Source organism: Hippocampus bargibanti, linkage group LG02 (genome assembly GCF_051943395.1).
Source record: "Hippocampus bargibanti isolate YZ-2025 linkage group LG02, ASM5194339v1, whole genome shotgun sequence".
Lineage (NCBI taxonomy): Eukaryota > Metazoa > Chordata > Actinopteri > Syngnathiformes > Syngnathidae > Hippocampus > Hippocampus bargibanti.
The window spans coordinates 4,603,748-4,623,587 of NC_142735.1; the positions used below are offsets into that span (position 1 = coordinate 4,603,748).

A 19,840-nucleotide genomic window follows, 5' to 3' on the forward strand; every position below is an offset into this window, starting at 1 on the left:
TTTGAACACTTTTATATATTCATATAGAATATTTGGAGAACTTTTTTCATTCATTGAAGGTGAGCCTTATAGTCCTTATATATGCCTTACATATAGGCCTTATATATGGGAAAAAATGAAATACACCATTCATTGGGGATGCGCCTTATACTCCGGTGCGCCTTATACACCGGAAAATACAGTACCAATAAACATATTTCAGATTGTAGTTGAAATGTGCATAATGTGAAGTACCAACATACGTAACCTACCTACCTGACTTGCCTCCAGCGTGCATCCATGTCTATTCTCATCTCCCCCGGGCACTCATGGCCTTGTCGTGACTTGCTCAGAAGCCTCTTTGCTTACTTCCTTTGCAGCACAACACTAATATGTTCCCTTGACTCCTGGCGGATGATGATGGCAATGATGATGACAGTTGATGATGGTAATAATGAAGATGAGGAGGAGGAAGAAGAGGAGGAGGAAATTCCATCTTGCAGAATAACAATGCCATCCTGAAAACCACTCACACAAAACAAAGAGGAGTGTTTTATTGGGGAGAAAGTGGTTTTGTCGGTTGAACAGTACAGGCGTGCATACATCTGGTTTGACAGCATTCTGGAAATGGAAGAAAACAACATCATCTGCCTTTGGTCAGATTATCACATAAGAAATAATAAAATTAACAATTTTGATATGCTCCAGATGTTTCAGCAAGTTATATGGTATCATCCATCCATTTTCTGTACTGCTTATTCCTCATTAGAGTTGCGGGGGGTGCTGGAGCCTATCTCAGCTGTCTTCGGGCAGGAGGCGGGGGACACCCTGAATTGGTTGCCAGCCAATCGCAGGGCACGCAAAGACGTAGAACAATCACTCTTACACTCACACCTAGGGACAATTTGGAGTGGTCAATCTGCCTGCCATGCATGTTTTGGGAGTGTGGGAGGAAACCGGAGGACCTGAAGAAAACCCACGCGGGTCCGGGGAGAACATGCAAACTCCACACAGGGAGGCCGCACCGGGATGCGAACCTGCGACCTCTGCGCTGTGAAGCCGGTGTGCTAACCACTCGACTACCGGGCCGCCCTATATGGTATCATTTTCTGTTTTTTACTTTGCACGCAAGTATAAAAATCTGTCGTGATCAATGCCAAAATAATCTTCCCATTATGTTTGTTGTATTTTCCTTCACCGTAAAGCATTGAAGGACAACCGACATCACTTTTTTGTTTCCTAACTGACATCAGAAAAACGTTTTATAGCATCTAAAATACCCAAAACACGTAGTATGATATTTTTATTCAAATGCAAAACACCAATAAAAATGACTGAAAGTGTCCAAAATCTGCAAAAAATGGAGCTGCGAACTGGACATTTTCAGAAAGTCCCGCCTCCAGTTCGTGACGTCACGCCAAGACGTCTTGCATTGCTGGAGAATCAAAACAATGGCTTCAGATTCGGAGAATATGCTTTCTTGTTACACATCCAGTTATGAATATGATTCAAATAGTTCTGAAGAGGAAAGCGTACATGTTTGCAATCGATTAAATAATTTATTCCATGCCATTTTGAGGCAACATTGGGGGGAAATGGATCACCAAAAAAGAGGCAGAAAATGGCGTCCAGACTCCTGTGAGGAGTTAATCACCCCGTTTCCACAGGCTGATAAATTCCTTCCATGGAGCTTGGTCGCCCTCTTCTGGCGGCTTTTTGGTGCAACATGAGGTTTTCAGACCAAACAAGTACAGCAAAATACATCGACGTGATGGAAGGACTGCTACAATGTGTCTTTTTTTTTCGGTCAGGGGCGTTCCTTCAGTGACGTCACGTACGGACTCATCACCAACTCAAAAACAAGTCTTAAAACGTAAAATATAGCTATATGCGGTGGAATCTTTGTAAAATACGCTCAATAGAAGTCATTTGAAGCCATTTTACAAATTATGGACACAACTTGTCCGGAGACGTCAGTTGTCCTTTAAGTGTAGAAGGGTACTGTCCAATGGTTGCTACAGCTTTCAATATTTATCTTGTCGCAGACATGCACATTTCACCATGATGTCCCTGATCCACTGGTAAAAAAAGGACGCTTTGATCCTGTCCTCTTTTGTCTAGAACTGCTTCATGCAACAAAGAGGGTGCAGAAAGTGCTCAAGATTGAATGACTGTATGTGTCTTTGTGTTGTCATATTATTTGTTATTTAGTGTTTTTGTTCTTTTGACTTCAAGATGGCGCTGTCAGAGTGGCTGCCTTTACAGCAGCTCCTGTATTTTGTTTTTCTACTTCTTCCTTTCCTTTTCTGTTCCTTCCATAACTTTGCTGGTGTGAAATGTAAATTTCTCCACTGAGACTGATCAAGGCTAATACAATACAATACAATACAATACAATACAATACAATACAATACAATACAATACAACAAAAGGAAGTACATGTACACCTCTAAGTGTATCCACATTGACCAAGCTAGCCATTTTTCTTGCCAGCTTTTGTTATTTATTCCCCCAAATTGAAAATGAACAGCCAGTTGATTTTACTGATGGAAAAAAGGAAAAAGTTAACATTGCAAGAACATCCACCTTCACTTAACCCAAACACTCCATGAGCACTCTTCGAGTGTAAAGCTGAGCATAAAATAAACTAGTGTGTTTGCTGCAGGGTTGCATATTTCAACTAATACAAACAGAAGAACACAAAGGTCACTCTGTAGTGCGTGTTCTTCTCAAGGCAAATGTCCAAAGATATCTCGCTTTGTGCGATTAAAGGGTAAACAAAATGATGACGTGACTGCATAAAAAAATATCAGAGATTCACTCTTGGCTTGGAGATGATGGCATCGAAACAAGAGTTAAGATTGCAGGACAACAATGGAGGATTTAATTTTGGGACAGACTGGAAGGTTTTGAAATGCGCCCTTGTCATGCGAATGAACTCTTATTTCTGGCTGCCACGCCAAAGTGTTATAGATGAAAAATAACACAAAATAAGAGTCACCTCAGTTCATTGATTCGTTTGTCATCAGACCCTTGACTGCCAATATTGTTTAACCCTGTTGCTGTCCAATATAGCAGTACCTATCGAAGCAAGTGGAAAGTAAGTGTATTTAATATGGATGATTGCCCGTGGCATATGGATTGCATACATTTTCCGTCTCCATGCATCTGCGTTCATATTCATTCTGCAAAGTCTCGAAGACCTTTCATGCTTTCATATGGGGATTGCTGTCCTCAACCACTTTTGACAATATTCACAACACAACATAACTGGCAACACACTAACTACAATTGTCATCAGTTTCAGAGAGTCACAAGCGTTTATTGTTAGTAAGGTGCTGAAATTTATTGAAATGCATTAAAAAAATAGATAGCTATCATTGATTTTCAATAGTGTTTGCTCTCATTAGTGTTTTAGAGAGAAGAGAGATTAAAAGAGAGGAGAGAGAGAGAGAGAGAGAGAGAGAGAGAGAGAGAGAGAGAGAGAGACTAGGGAGAGAGAGGGAGAGAGACAGAGAAGAAATATGAAGAGAGAGAGAGATACTAAGAGAGAGAGAGAGAGAGACAGAGAGAAATAGAGAGAGAGAGATGAGAGAAAGGGAGAGAGACTGAGAGAGAGAGAGAGAGAGAGAGAGAGAGAGAGAGAGAGAGAGAGAGACTAGGGAAGAGAGACTAGGGAAGAGAGACAGAGAGAGATAGAGAGAGAGAAGAGATACAGAGAGAGAGAGAAAAGAGACAGAGAGAAATAGAGAGAGAGTAAGAGAGTGTGAGAGAGAAAGGGAGAGAGACTGAGAGAGAGAGAGAGAGAGAGAGAGAGAGAGAGAGAGAGAGAGAGAGAGAGAGAGAGAGAGAGACTAGGGAAGAGAGACTAGGGAAGAGAGACAGAGAAGAGATATGAAGAGAGAGAAGAGATACTAAGAGAGAGAGAGAGAGAAAAGAGACAGAGAGAAATAGAGAGAGAGTAAGAGAGTGTGAGAGAGAAAGGGAGAGAGAGAGAGAGAGAGAGAGAGAGAGAGAGAGAGAGAGAGAGAGAGAGAGAGAGAGAGAGAGAGAGAGAGAGAGAGAGAGAGAGACAAAGAGAGACAAAGAAAGAGAGACATAGAAGAGATACTAAGCGAGAGAAGAGGTACTAAGAGAGAGAGAGAGAGAGAGAGAGAGAGAGAGAGAGAGAGAGAGAGAGAGAGAGAGAGAGAGAGAGAGAGAGAGAGAGAGAGAGAGAGAGAGAGAGAGAGAGAGAGAGAGAGAGAGAGAGATGAGTGAGAGAGAGAGCAGGAGAGAGAGGGAGAGAGCGACATAGAGGGAGAGAGCGACAGAGAGAGAGAGAAAGAGAAGAGAGAGAAGAGGAACTAAGAGAGAAAAGAGACTAAGAGAGAGAGAGAGAGAAAGAGAGAGCATGAGTGAGAGAGAGAGCAGGAGAGAGAGGGAGAGAGCGACAGAGAGAGAGCGACAGAGAGAGAGAGAGAGAGAGAAAGAGAAGAGAGACTAAGAGAGAGAAGAGGAACTAAGAGAGAGAAAAGAGACTAAGAGAGAGAGAGACCCAGTGATTGAATAGAGGAGGAGCACTGAGTGTGTTGAGACTCCGCCAGAGGAGGTTCTCGAGCCCGGTCAAACTGGCTCCCTCTCCACCCGCGTAGGTGACGCGCGCGACTCGGCGTGAGTGCGTAAACAAGCGGATCGTTTGCATGAAAGATGTCTCACAGTATATCTTGCTTCCGTGGCCTTTAGCAAACCCAAAAAGGTAGGAATTATTTTTAGAATGAACTCATGAGCCTGTGTGCTAAACTGTTTCCTTCACGTGCACATTTTCTCTACGATTTTTGTGAATGTGCGTCAAGTTCTTCCTGTTGTGCATGCGTGTGTTACAACGCGTGTGTGGCATCAAAGCAGGTTTCAAAAAGTGCATTGATCAGATGATCTGGACGATGATGATGAGTGACATTATTGTTGTTGTTATTCACTTTTTATGTTACTATTTATTGTTTTTTTTGTACCTTTAGGAGAGTGGGAAAGTATTGTGCTTTTCTATATTTAAGGGCTCCCCAATAAAATTATTGAAATTATTTATTTCATGAATGACATGGCTTTCTCTCACAATGTTTTTGATTTTAATTAAAATTATGTGATTATGTGTGTGTGTTTGTATAAATGTAATGTAAGACAAATTCTGAAAAAAATGACATACAGACGCTCCCCACCTTATAAACGAGATACGTTTCAAGTGGTCATTCGTACGGTGAATTTGTTCATAAATTGTTTCAGTGCTATATTTTGTATGGAATGTATATTTAAGTCAAACAGTGAACGGGGAATTATAAAACACAGATCCTCTAACAGTCGTAGTTTTTCTACTTTTTTCATTCCTTACATCTTCCTTTCATAACTTTGCTGCTGTGAAATGTAAATTGCTCCACTGTGGCACTCATCCATCCATTTTCTGTACCGCTTATTCCTCATTAGGGTCGCAGGGGTTGCTGTCTTCGAGCACTGTGACACTAACAAATAAAAAAAAGGCAAACCAATCCAATCCATAAATAAATTCACACCTACTGGAGCTCGGTTGGAAAATGAGGCGCAATACAAAATCTAACTAAATCTCAGTCCAAATATTTTTCGACATAGAGTACCCGTAAAAATATTTGTTTGTAACGTTATGTCGTAACTTGAATGTTCTTCAGCTGGGGAGCGTCTGTATAAATTTTCACACCTAGTCTAGATTAATTTTATCCATCTTTCCCTCCCTTTGCTAATCCGCTCTCCGTATGATGGTCACAGTGGTTTATTATTCAAGAGAGAGTATCCTTATTTATTCATGGTAAAATGGTTTGGTGCTTTGTAAAACAATTACATTTGTTTTCAAAACTACAGGGCGAAATATGGATTATAGGCACTAGATCAGTGGTTCTTAAACTGGGTTTGATCGGACCCGAGCGGTTCGGTGACTCGGTCTCAGGGGTTTAGTGGATCCTCCGCCACAGAGGTCCAACCCTCAGTCTAGTCTGCAGTTAGCGGGCACAGTCATTGAAAGAAGGGTTCGGTGAATGAGCGTATAAAACTGGTGGGGTTCAGTGCCTCCAACAAGATTAAGAACCACTGCTCTAGATTTTATACTATTGCCTTGAATGAATTTGTTTACCCAAGAAACAATGTATGTCCTTCCTTTCAGAGAAGAAGCCCTGACTGTTTTTGCTCTTCACTCCTCCCATTGGCACTTTTCAATGTGGGATCCAGTTTTGTCACTCTCGCCAGGCTGAAATCCTCCAGAGTCAGGATGTCACTCATGGCGGGCCTGCTCCTTGGGTTGCTGCTCTTGGCAATTCAGTCCCCCACTGTCCCTTCCTCCGGGCCCCTGACGCTCGGCGAGGGGTCGCCCGCTGCCCTTTTGTCAGTCGACAATGGCACCGCGGAGCACCCCAATGGGACGGCGCAGCAACTGCCGCGGATCATCATCATCGGCGTCAGGAAAGGTGGAACGCGGGCACTCATCGAGATGCTGAGCCTTCACAGGTCCGTGGCAGCGGCCCAAAACGAGGTGCACTACTTTGACTGGGAAAGCAACTTCCAGAAGGGCTTACCTTGGTACCGCAGCCAAATGCCCTTCGCCTACCCCAATCAGATCACCGTGGAAAAAACACCCGCGTACTTTACGTCTGCCAAAGTTCCCAAGCGGATCCACCAGATGAACCCAGATGTCAAGCTTTTGCTCATCCTCAGGGATCCCACGGAACGCGTACTGTCAGACTACACGCAGGTCTTCTACAACCGTCTCCAGAAGCACAAATACTACCAACCCATTGAGTCAGTGTTGGTGAAGGACGGTGAGGTCAACCTGAGCTACAAGGCACTCAATCGCAGTCTGTACTACATGCACATGCAAAACTGGCTGCGGTACTTCCCGCTGGAGAGCATCCACATTGTGGACGGCGACCAGCTCATTCGCGACCCACTTCCTGAAATGAAGAAGGTGGAGCGCTTCTTGAGAGTGGAGCCGCAGATCAACGCATCCAACTTCTACTTTAACAAGACCAAGGGATTTTATTGTTTGCGGGAGGACGGTCGGGAGCGCTGCTTGCACGATTCCAAGGGCAGGGCTCATCCTCGTGTGCCCCCTGACATTCTGCAGAAACTCTACCAATTCTTCCACCAGCCCAATCACCAGTTCTTTGAGCTGGTAGGCCGAACGTTCAACTGGAAATGAAAGACTTCTACTTTCATACCAACAGAGTAGATGATCACATCGCTATTTTTATACGATCGACACGATTTACAAAAAGTTAGGGATCGTCGAATTTCAGGGAAAATTTCAAGGTGAACCTATAATGGACTAGAACAGTAGTTGTATTAAGTTCATACTGTCTACTTGATATCAAATTTAAAACAGATTCTTTTCTTACAGACAGTGTATTGTAGGTGTTCAGAAGGCGGAAGTATACGCCGAAACATGTCAGGTACAGTAAAGTCTCGTTATATCGATATCGGATATATCGATAGTCCCGGTTATATCGATACTATTTCTATGCACGCACGGAGAAAATTACATGCAAACAGGGTCGGATATATCGATAGTCCCGGTTATATCGATATTTTTTCGGACTCCCTTGAATATCGATATAACGAGACTTTACTGTATTTGAACACCTACAATACACTGTCTGTAAGAAAAGAATCTGTTTTAAATTAAATTGGACTAGAACAGTGTTTGGTTGTTTGTGGGTCAGTTATGACGGCTTGGGTCTCTTGCAGGATTTTCATTTCTTGCAAGAGATCATGTTTATATACCCCAATTGCCGTATTTTCCGGTGTATAAGGCGCACTTGAGTATAAGGTGCACGCCCACTGAATGGTGTATTTTCAAACTTTTTCCATATATAAGGCGCACCGAACTATAAGGCGCACCTTCAATGAATTTAAAACGTTTTCCAAGTATAATATATAAATACATAAAAATATAAGGCACACCACATTATAAGGCGCTACAGTAAATGCTGGGGTTAAACAGTACTTCTTCTATGGGGGAAATAGAGTCGGTGACTGCTGAGAGTTGAGGCGAGACCTGTTGTGGCTCAATATTACTTCACATATAAAGCGCACTGGCATATAAGGCGCAGGGTCGTCTTTTGACAAAAAATGAAGGCTTTTGGGTGCGCCTTGTACACATTTACGGAAATTACGTTGATCTTTTCAAAACTTTTTGAATGCTCATGTCCATGTCTTTAACTAATTTGTTACATAACTTGCTGCTCTCGTACAAAAAGTTGAATGGCAAAATTTACAACAGCCATTTGATAAACGAATGGACCACCAAATTCCCTGGTTCATTTTGAACCGGTATTTAAGATTCCTCTCCATCTCTCTGTTCACATTTAGCTGTCACGGGTCTTGAACCTTAAACAACAAAACAATTGTGCAACCGTTGCAAAGCTTGAAAGAGAATGTCATCAGAGGGATGTGACCACTGACGGAAGCAGGTTGCAACAGGGATCGAGATAAATTGGGAAAGACACAAAATTCATACAAGTCATCGGCATAGAAGTGGACGTCCTTTGAATGTACTGGTCCAGCTACTTTTTAGAGCACAGTAAATGGTGTCATCAAGTCGTACATCAAACAATTGAACAAAGTTGAGGATAATTAACTCATTCACTGTCATCCCCAAATTTATTCGGGAATTGAAAATATGACGTCGAGCGCCATTCCGGAATTTGTTCAGGTTTGGTTTTTGCTTGCTAGCCAGACCTCTGGCAATGTTTTTTACCCTTCCACAAGGGGAAAGCATTTCATATTTTTCCATGTTAGCTTTTTTCCAGCTTCATCTGTTGTGAAAGCGCTATATAAACCAATACCTGTACGTATGTATTGCATTGTATTTTGGACAACCGCCCTCATTTCACGCTCATATAACTCCAGACCTACATAATTTAGGAATTAACATTTTTTTCTGATAAAAGAAGAAAGTCTAAGTTTTCTTACACTGCATTGAATGTTTATGTAGTCCTAAAACTCAATATTCTGTGGGACCTGGAATTTGAGTGAAAATAACAAAAACCCTGGCACAGGAGTGGACACATTTTTGAATGTCTGGCATTGAGTTAGTTAAGTTCACCTGTTTACGTTCATCCTTAAATTTCATCCAAAAGCTAAAATAGATCAAACATTTTGTGTGCAGTCAATATATATTCATTATGAGCAGCCACAATGTTTTGATCTTGCATCAACAAATGCAGCTTTTTTTTTTAAATTTGTGTATGTTTAATGAAATGTCATAAAATTTTAAGTGAATTCTGGCCAGATTGTATGGATAGACGATCCAGTAGGGTTGTTCGGCGATCATGACGGTCAGTCACACACTGTATTTAGTAAAGAGCTGACATGTCTTGGTGTGTTTTTTTTATGCATTGAGCTTTTCAACAGCCCGTACGTCAAGGAAATGAGTACTACTACTGCTCTTAAAAAAAAATAAAAAATCACATGACCTACAAAATGCATTTCATTTGTAGGTGACAAAGGAATAAGTCAATCAATTTCGGGGGGGAAAAAATCTAAATCCAAACATGTTCACCTTATGATGTTTCTATGTATGCAAGGTGTCCCATTCTAGCAATTTCAACCCAGCATGTCTTGGTACTTGGAATGTTCCGGGCCTCTTTTTATGAAATATTTCTCTCATAGCCCAGTCGGAAACTCATGAAATACGTTCCTGTGATTTCGTACTAAATTCGGCTAAACTCATATTGCCTGTAAATACAGTTTTCTAAGATGAATAATTCATATTACATTAAAGAGTTATATTGTTTGCAGCGTGTCTTCTTTCCTTTTTTGCGTGCTAAAATCCAGAACTTTTGCAAGAGTCCTAAAACTGTTGCCAACACTAGTGGACGACATGACTTAATGAATCTTTTTCAAACAGTCTATTGTCCACTGGTATAGTCTCTGGTTTACTAATGAGAATAAACAGCAGCAAAAATGGATAATGAAAATTCACATGGTTCTTCTTCTTTTCCTTTCGGCTTTTCCCTTCAAGGGGTCGCGACAGCAAATCAGTGTCCTCCATCTTGAGAGATTTGATCCGCATGTTTGTTTTGGCCAAGCTTTTACGTCGGACGCCCTTCCTGACACAACCCTCTGTATTTATCCGGGCTTGGGACCGGCACAAGAAGACATATGTCCCTTTGTGGCTACAGAACAAGCAAGTCGCTCAGTAAAAGGCTCCCAAAACAAAATGGTCGTCGGCACAGCAACATTCAAAAAAGCAAGATACATGGTTGCGAGCCGTTATTATTGCAAAGCACCCATCAGGTTTGACAATATGGTTTAATGTCCTACAAAGGGCCGCACGTCTTATTTGAATTCATCTGTGGTTTTGGTGATCAGTTTGAATTTAAAACACAGTTTATTTGTGACCTCGGCCACCTTGGATTTCATGCATAGGCAAGTACAGGTGGCAACATCAGTCAAGGAAATAACTAGCTGTCGAAAGAGTGGTAAATTCAAACATAATAGAGAAACATGCATAAACATGTTGGCCCCCCAACATGTTTATGCTCAAGAGCGAAACTATTTATTGAATTTTGCAAACATGATCAAGAGCACTGCAAAGCTCAAATATTTGTGTACTTCATTACAGTACAGTTTTCAAACTTTTTCCATATATAAGGCGCACCGGAGTATAGGGCACACCTTCAATGAATGACTGAAAATTTGCAAATGTAATATCTAAATATATAACATTTTACACCACATTATAAGACCGAAATGGAGTCTGTGGCTTCTGACAGTAGTTGTGAGACCTGTTGTGGCTCAATATTACTTCACATATAAGGTGCACCTGCATATAAGGCGCACAGTCATCTTTTGAGGAAAATCAAGGCTTTTGGGTGCGCCTTATGCACCGGAAAATACGGTAATTGAGCTGTGTGGATACTATTATAAAGTTCCCATTCCGCATCTGCACTCCATAAAAACACAGTGAGGAGAACCATTCTCACCTTGTAACAGAAATCCACATGTGGCCCTGATTAGATTTGTCAACTTGCTGCTCACAAACATGCATGGAAGTTGTTTGAACTCCAGTTAGCTAGCTGCATTTAACTTTAACTTCACCCAGTAATAATAATAATAGTAATAATACAGTGAGACCTCAACTTATAAACACCTTATCTTTTCATCTTACAAACGTCAACTTTCTGAAAATTACACCTTATAATAAGCACTATTTTCATCAGTGATCTTTGGCGGAAGCACACGACCGAACATATGGAAGGTGACTCTCCTTCCATAAGCCATCAAAAAGGTAAATAAAACTTTATTTTACAGCACAGTTTACTTCTTTAATTACAGTCCTCATGTAATGTGCCTCTCCTTCCAAACAGCAATTCCCTTTGACCTCCAACGCCATTCCATCAAACCATCAATGACCATAACAAATCTAAATAAAGTGACTTTATGATACAATGCAGTGTATTTCTTACATTACAACACAATAGCACATTTATTATACATAGAATAAGGTATGTTGTGTGTAGTTTTAAGGCTTATTTAGTTGAAAAGTATATTTTATGGAAACCCGGGAACGGATTATTCCCATTTTAATGGTTTCCTATGGGATTTTTTTTTGGAAATACACACTTTTCGCCTTACACACTCTGTCTGGGAACCAATTAAGTTCGTAAGTTGAGGTGTCACTGTAATAATAATAATAATAATAATAATAATAATAATAATAATAATAATAATAATAATACATTTCATTTATAAGTGCCTTTCAAAACTCTCAAGATCACTTTTCAGTCACTGGATAAGTTTTTCTGCTAGCTAGATAGCTTGTAGATAGCCAAAAGATAGCTAATAGATAGCGAGCATGACAGATGGCTAGCTAGCTAGGCTATATAGCTAATAGACAGCGATCTAGATAGCTAGCCAGATAACCAGCTAGATAGACAGCTCGATAGCATTTTTATAGCATGGTTATATTTTTATGTTTAGATGAATAAAAGTAGAACAGGTCAGATTGACCAAAAAGCGCCAACGCCGAAATATTCTGTTAGCCTTATGCATTAACAGCCCTAGTGTGCATATTCTTTTTCCAATTTCAGCGTGTTCTACCGGAAACAAATTCCTTGTGTGTTCTACATACTTGGCAATAAAGATGATTCTGATTCTGATTCTGATTTTGCTGCTGGTAATTCAACAATAATCCTTTGCGTATTTAATGTAAGTGTTCATATGTCGTCAGTGCATCATATTTCAGTCGACGAGGTAAAATTGTATGACATTTTTGCAGCTCTCGGGAGATCATGAAAGTCTCATTAAGCTTGTTGCTTTTGAAGCCATCAAAAGTTTTTACAGAAGCATATTTGCCTGTAAAATCAGCTAATTAATCTAAGCCGCGCACATAATGTGAGTCCTCACCCACACCTGCAGCATTCAACTCAGGATGTAGGCGGGAGTAATGGGTACCCCCGCCGACCTAAACACACCATTTACAACATTTATTCAATAACTATCTGGACAAACTAAGAACTGTTTGCAAGGACACACACACACACACACACACACACACACACACACACACACACACACACACACACACACACACACGCACGCACACACACCCACACACACACACACACACACACACACACACACACGCACACACACACACACACACACACATACATACATACGTACATACATACATACATACATACATACATACATACATACATACATACATACATACATACATACATACATACATACATACATACATACATACATACATACAGCGAGCAGTGCTAGATGCAGCTGATATGTGTACATGCTCATGTAAGAAAAAAGAAAAACCCAATTATTTAAGTATTGATATAGGTGTTTATTTCCTTAACTACAAAACGGATGTTCCCACGTGTTTATTTGAAGGAGTATTGATTCCCTCATGTTTATATAAGATGGAAAGAAAAAAACACTGTAATTTCATCAAATAATAGCTAAGTGCAGTGCAGACCGTCAAGGCCTGCAAAACCTTCTCTGCTGGCCTAAAAATATCTGAATCACGGACTGATGTTAATTATATTTTGTTCATGAATTCTTACTAAATAATTCCAAATTGTCTGTCAGCTTCCTATCGTTACTTTTCCCTTGTTGCGCTACTTTCAGATGTATGTTTTCGTATTTAACTAATCCCATTTCAGCCATCATTTCTTACCAGGGTCAGAAATCTACCTGGACGCCTTCACAATCAGTTTTGCGAGCATAAAATGTGTCAATCAAACTGTTGCTCTAACCAATCAGATTTCGAGTATGCAACCCAAAAGGGGTCCCAACGCCTTCTTGAAAGGTCGACGTCAGAGTTTTTGCAGACTATGATTGGCAAACACTAGTCAATCATAATTTGCGATCTAGTTTGCGAAAACTGCTCTTACCACAAGCCTATACAGGCCCGCTAGTGACAAGTGCATACTGGCCAAAGCTAGCACACTGTATCGTGCTATAGCGACATATATTGTGTTAATTTAATAGCAGTTTTGTCAACCCACAATGTCTGAAGGAGAAGAAGAAATGGATTTGGTTGGAGATTTACTGTTAAAGCCAATTTCAAGACACACTTTTCAAGAAAAAATGGATATCATGAAGAAAGGTCGGTCAGTTATTTCCTGGTTAATTGTAGCCTCTAGTGGACTTGTAGTAAATCACACCGCACTTTTTTTCCAGTCTGGATTGATTCAGGCGAAGCACTACTGAAGGCCGAGCGATGAAATCCACCGCTCACCACTGGCTAAATGTTTATTTTCTCAAATACTGAGTCACATGTTTTTATTTGAAGTAGGGCATCTATTTGAGATGAGTCCTTAATGCGTACAAATGAAGGTGCGACAAAAACAACAACAACAACTACCTTACAATTTGTCAATTGATTATTAGTTTTCGATTATTTACTTGAAAGGAAGACTTGATGAGTAAAAATAATGCAAGGATTCTATTTGAGAACACGTCTTAGTTTTTAGTTTAAATCATCAAACATTGGTATTTATTCAACTAAAAGCCAATGTGTATATAAATAGTTACGGCATCTGTTCTATGCACAGTACAGGTATTTTTAAATCTGAGAAGTCTCTTATCTCTCAGTTTAAAAAAATGAAACATTAGAAATATCTGCTATTGTGGTTACATTTTATTGCTACAACACTTGTTTTAATTATCCCAAACAAAAGCAGAATATTGCGTTGGGCTATAAATGTGCAATTGGTAAGTATAGAAGGATTATGTGATTATAGGGTGCAGGAGTTTTGCCAAGTGCACAGTGGATAAAATAGGTAAAACAGAAACAGAATTGCTCTGACAATACTAAAGATACTTTAGTACTAAATACTAAAGAAAGAATTGCTTTTAAGTTGGTCTGCCTATTGGATTGGATTGGATTGGATATGCCTTTATTAGTCTCACAGTGGAGAAATTTACATTTCACAGCAGCAAAGTGATGAAATGTACTCATTTACAATATTTTGAAGCTGAGTGGGGGAAAAATGAGACGATAATGCTGTCATTGACATTGCCAGAGATGTAGTTATTTTAACAGTATGTTTATTATTGTGGTTGCCATTTGCGTTGGTGTATAACTGCAATGAATCCCACTGAAAGCTGTTTCTAATGAGTCTATTTACAGCATCAATTCATGCAGAATAAACATCTTTATTAGTCTCGAAAATGAATTGCCTCCTGGTCCTTCAGCTGTCAAGGATGCTGATGGATTTTTAAGACCCACTTTCTATTTCTCCTTGAAGACATTACACTGAGTAAATTGAATGTAAATTAAATGTGTCTGAAAGTTATCAACTTCTCGGGGGACATCACGCAAGTCATCCATTTACCCTTCCATGCTAATTACATCAAAAAACTTTTCCACATTGCAGTTTGCATACCAATAAAAATACTAATGTGGTTATACTTCTGAGCCAGAGATGTGTATAGATGTACATTTGATTAGTTAAACACACGCACACAAAAGCAGAAGGACCTGTGATGGAGAATCAAAAATCCCTATAATCTTTATGTAGGCCAGGCAGGCCGGTGTGCTGCTGTTATGCGCCACTGTGTTTTGTTATAGTTTATTTGTTGGCATGACTTCCTTTGGCTCAGGAATAAACCAGCATTGCCAGTGATATCTCCCACTGAGAAGACACATACCTCTACTCGTGTGTGTTTTGTGTGCTTGTGTGCTGGGCACCACAGGCATTTTAGAACCAGACCTCAAAAAGAACGATCTAGAGTTCAGTTGAGCATGTCGTGCTAGCATTTTCAAGACCAAATATAACGAAAACCTTTGCTGGTGGTGTTGTTATGCAGGCTAGTTATGCAATTTTGTGTGTTTTGTGTTAGTTCTCAGAACACATCTGGTTTAGTTCCAACCTGATGTATTACATTACAAAATCACTGAAGAGGGGTACACACAGGCTAAAAATCAGTCCGACTTGCCACCACGTGTTTATTTACTCAAATGCACACAGTACATAGTGTGTATTTGAAGTACAGTAAAGTCTCGTTATATCGATATTCTCGGGAGTCCGAAAAAATATCGATATAACCGGGACTATCGATATATCCGACCCTGCGCGCATGTAATTTTCTCCTTGCGTTCATAGAAATAGTATCGTAATAAGCGGTACTATCGATATAATCGATATAACGAGCCTTTACTGTATAGTGTCTATTTGAGAGAATAATGTGTACAAATGCGTATGTAAACTTGGTACTAGACATAGAATCATCAATCAACTCCCTCCCAGCCCTGCCCACCCTGCCCCTTCCCACTGCCACACTCACCGAACTCTGAGTACACGCTACATGCTGTACTATCATCCTGAACTCTATTTTTTTGTTCTTTCTCATTTTTTTCTGCAAGACCTCACTTCAACCCTTGTTTGTTTTTGCATTCCTACATTACGTCACTTTATATACGTCACTTCCTCACTTTACATATGTCACTACCTCACTTTACATACGTCACTACCTTACTTTCCAGACGACACTACCTCAGTTTACATTCAGAAATTACATGTATTGACTGTTGTCAATTGTATGTCTTTTTAGCCACGTTATAAGTGCCTTGCATGCCTTGCACGCTGGGTCCGAGAGGACATTAATTTCATCTGTGCTGTATGTCATGCATATTAGCATATTTGACAATAAAGCTGACTTTGACTTTTGAAACAAGAGACATATTCAAGATGTTTCCCCAGAGAGTAGCTTAGGGTTTTTATTTGAAGTAGGGCATCTTTGGATTCAACAGAATCCTTCATGCTACAAAATACATGCGTAAGGGTAGAGATAAAGTATATATTATCTTCCACAAACAGTAGAGAGAACTGAGTACAGGTAACATCAGACTTAAGATCGGGTTCCGTTCCGACCAAACGGTCGTAAGTCGAAATCCATTCAAAATGTTGAAAAGAGACTCGGTACTAAATGACTCGCGCACAAAGGGGGCAGGCGGGGGTCTGGATTGCCATCTCCACGCCGACCTGCGGTCCAACCCCGCGGCCGTTTGCTGTGTTTTTGCGCCCGACCCGCCACCTCGCGAACGAACTGTCTCAAAGAGGCAGCGGTGCCGGCCGTGGGTCCGACGCGGTGTTCTCGTTGCGGCGATCCCGCGCGTCCGAGCGCCGACGCCCGAACCATCTCAGCGTTAGTCCTGGCCGCGCAGCGGCTGGCGTCGGTGGACATTCCCCCAGTTCTTGTGACGCCGGTCCTGAGGGTCTGGTGGTCGTGGTTGTAAGTACGGGTATCGTAAATTGCGCCGGTTGTAAGTCGGATGTAACCTGTATTTATTTAAAGTTGTCAAGGTCATGTCTTGCATTTTTGTTTCAGTCTCTTGCTGGCGAGTGGGTGTTACCCCAGAAGTCACATCTGTCTCGAACATGGCTTTGTTACCTGGCTATCTATAGCTAGCTAGCTAGCTAGCTAGGTAGGTAGGTAGGTAGGTAAGTAGGTGGGTGGGTGGATAGATAGATAGATAGATAGATAGATAGATAGATAGATAGATAGATAGATAGATAGATAGATAGATAGATGGATGGATGGATGGATGGATGGATGGATGGATGGATGGATGGATGGATGGATGGATGGATGGATGGATGGATGGACGGACGGACGGACGGACGGACGGACGGACGGACGGACAGACAGACAGACAGACAGACAGACAGACAGACAGACAGACAGACAGACAGACAGACAGACAGACAGACAGACAGACAGACAGACAGACAGACAGACAGACAGATAGATAGATAGATAGATAGATAGATAGATAGATAGATAGATAGATAGATAGATAGATAGATAGATAGATAGATAGATAGATAGATAGATAGATAGATGGATGGATGGATGGATGGATCATATGCTAACTTAATAGGTCCTCATTAAATTCATGAAGTTTTCATAGTTCTTGTGAGGGGTGGCAGGGAAATGCAGTGTATAGTATGCACATTTGAGATCTGTGTAGTCATGTGCATCAGTTTGTGTACATTGATGGTCTACGTGTTTCAAACCACACGAAACATTGAATCATTCAGTATTCCAAGCGCAACATGCCTTCTCCGGTAATTCTAACATAGTGAAAAACGATAAACCCCAGTGGGTTCATGAAAATTGATTAATGATGCCTGGCTCATTGAAAATAATGTTCCACCCATTTTAATATCCATGTGCTTTACACTTGCATGCTTCAAAATCCATCTGAGGGGATACCATCATGTCTTTTCCACCAGTGGCCTTGGTCATGGAACATAAAGGAATGACATTAATGCACAATCTCTCCCCAAATAACCCACACTGGATTTGCAACATCACACGTATGTTCTGTTACTTGTATTGATTGCAAAAGAGGATGACTGAAGATGGAATCTTGACACGGGATGCGACAAAGGAACAGTTCTTATTTGTATGTTCACCACACAAATACACACACACAGACACATACAAAACACAAACAAAAATCAAGTTTAGGGATTAAAATACCGGCGTGAGAGAGTGAGAAGAAAAAGAGGCTGCACTGTAACATTCTACTGTTTTGCACACGGGTCAATTAAATTCCCTCCGTTTTTCTCGCCACATTGATCAATACACATCCATCTCCCACAAGTCCTCAGCCACTTCTGTTCATTTTGATTACAACACGGTTAATACACTTAGATGAAGATTGTAGCCTCCGGAGTAACAGACACCAGCAGAGCGTTTTTACATTTCAGGCATTTATGTTTTGAAATAGCCACGGTTTTATCTGACAAAGTGATTCATTTGGGTATTTAAGGATTATTTGTTCTCGTATGGTGAGAGCGTTCTCCAGGCCATCAAGGAATTAAAACTCCATTGCTTGTTCTTGCACCCTCTGGTGGTTTCAAGGCTCACTTTGGACTCCAATTACACAACACATAAAATAAGGATAAAATAACTTCATTCAAATAAATGCCTTGTAAAATGTACCATTTTATACTCTGCCTCATTACATGCATCCAATTTCAAAATACAAAAAACCCGAATAATTTGTAATTGAGCAGATGTTCTTATATTTTTTCTTATGAGAAAATATGCTCAATGTAATATATAAAAAATATATATAATTTTATTTTACCTTTTGTACTAACATTATTCTACCAAAAAAAAGTACATTTGACATTTATTGGTTTATAGGTAAATTCAGGTCAATATAATATTTTTATTCTATTATACATGAATAACACGTGAAAATAACATACCCTTGCTAAGACCGGACAAGCGTCAACAATTATTTTAATTTTTTTTTAGGAAATCAATTTTCAGTTTTTGGTAGGTTATCACATTAGAATTTATTTTGAAATTGATTTTTGAGTGTCTCAAAAATCAATTGAGATGGCACATGTCATTAACCTCTCTTTGGAAGTTAATGACATGTGCCATCGTCACATGTAAACCACAATAGTTTAAGGTTTCCAACGCTGCATTGAATGAGTATGTAGTCCTAAAACTTAAAAAAGTAAAAAAGTTAAGACATACGATTTTTTTTCTGTTTGATAGAATTCCTTATGAGAGAAGACGTATGACTGTCTCGATGGCTAGCAAGCTAACTACCTATCTATTTGCTATCTGTTAGCTATTGTTTAGCTATCTATTAGCTGTTTAGCTGGCTCGCTAGCTATCTAACTAGCTATCGTTTAGCTATCTAGCTAGCTATCGTTTAGCTGTCTAGGTAGTTATCTATTAGCAACTGTATCCTGTGAATAAAAGATGCTTCTAAATGAAATGTATTATTATTATTATTATTATTAATGAAGGTAATTCACGAGTATGTTTCTGTCTGACACGTCCCTTCTGACTGATATTTGCAGGCTGAAGGCAATAACGAACTTCAGTGGACTGTGACCTGAGGCTTATCTAACGGAGCTGCTCACTGCAAAGCCAAAAGGTATCATCTTCTGCAAGCTGATGCCATGAAATTATCCCTGAAGGTGTCACATGCAGTGCATTTTTTCCAGGTACTTTTGCCACTAAGCGAGTTTGTCCTCAGCGATCAGAACTTCACTAAAGCTCCGTGATTGAAGGTTATCCAGTTTAATCGTGAATCGAAGACACTGTTTTGCACATTACCTTGGCAACAGCTTTGTTCTTTTTTATTTTCGTTCACATCATTAGTCCAGGGCTTTCAATTTCCTTAATAGTAGCTTCATTCTAATGCCGGCATTTCATATGCAAATCAGACTCCTCCCTGCTTTGGAGAAACGAGGCTCTCAGCAGAAAATATTTGGTTTTCGGAAAAAAAACAAGAGGGGGGAGAGAGCCAGAGAGAGAGAGAGAGAGAGAGAGAGAGAGAGAGAGAGAGAGAGAG

The 19,840-nt window shown here is 40.3% G+C and overlaps 1 protein-coding gene across 1 annotated transcript; it reads left to right on the top strand.

Moving 5' to 3' along the window:
• Positions 1–4,536: 4,536 nt before the first annotated feature.
• On the top strand, positions 4,537–9,769 carry hs3st1 (heparan sulfate (glucosamine) 3-O-sulfotransferase 1). Its single transcript, XM_089021545.1, has 2 exons — positions 4,537–4,717; positions 6,143–9,769. Exon 2 carries the CDS (start codon positions 6,248–6,250, stop codon positions 7,172–7,174), a length of 927 nt encoding a protein of 308 aa, XP_088877671.1. The 5' UTR covers positions 4,537–4,717; positions 6,143–6,247; the 3' UTR covers positions 7,175–9,769.
• Positions 9,770–19,840: the final 10,071 nt, after the last annotated feature.

Excerpts from the sequence above, each read along its gene's own strand:
- hs3st1 (XM_089021545.1), top strand. The coding sequence starts at position 6,248 with ATGTCACTCATGGCGGGCCTGCTCCTTGGGTTGCTGCTCTTGGCAATT.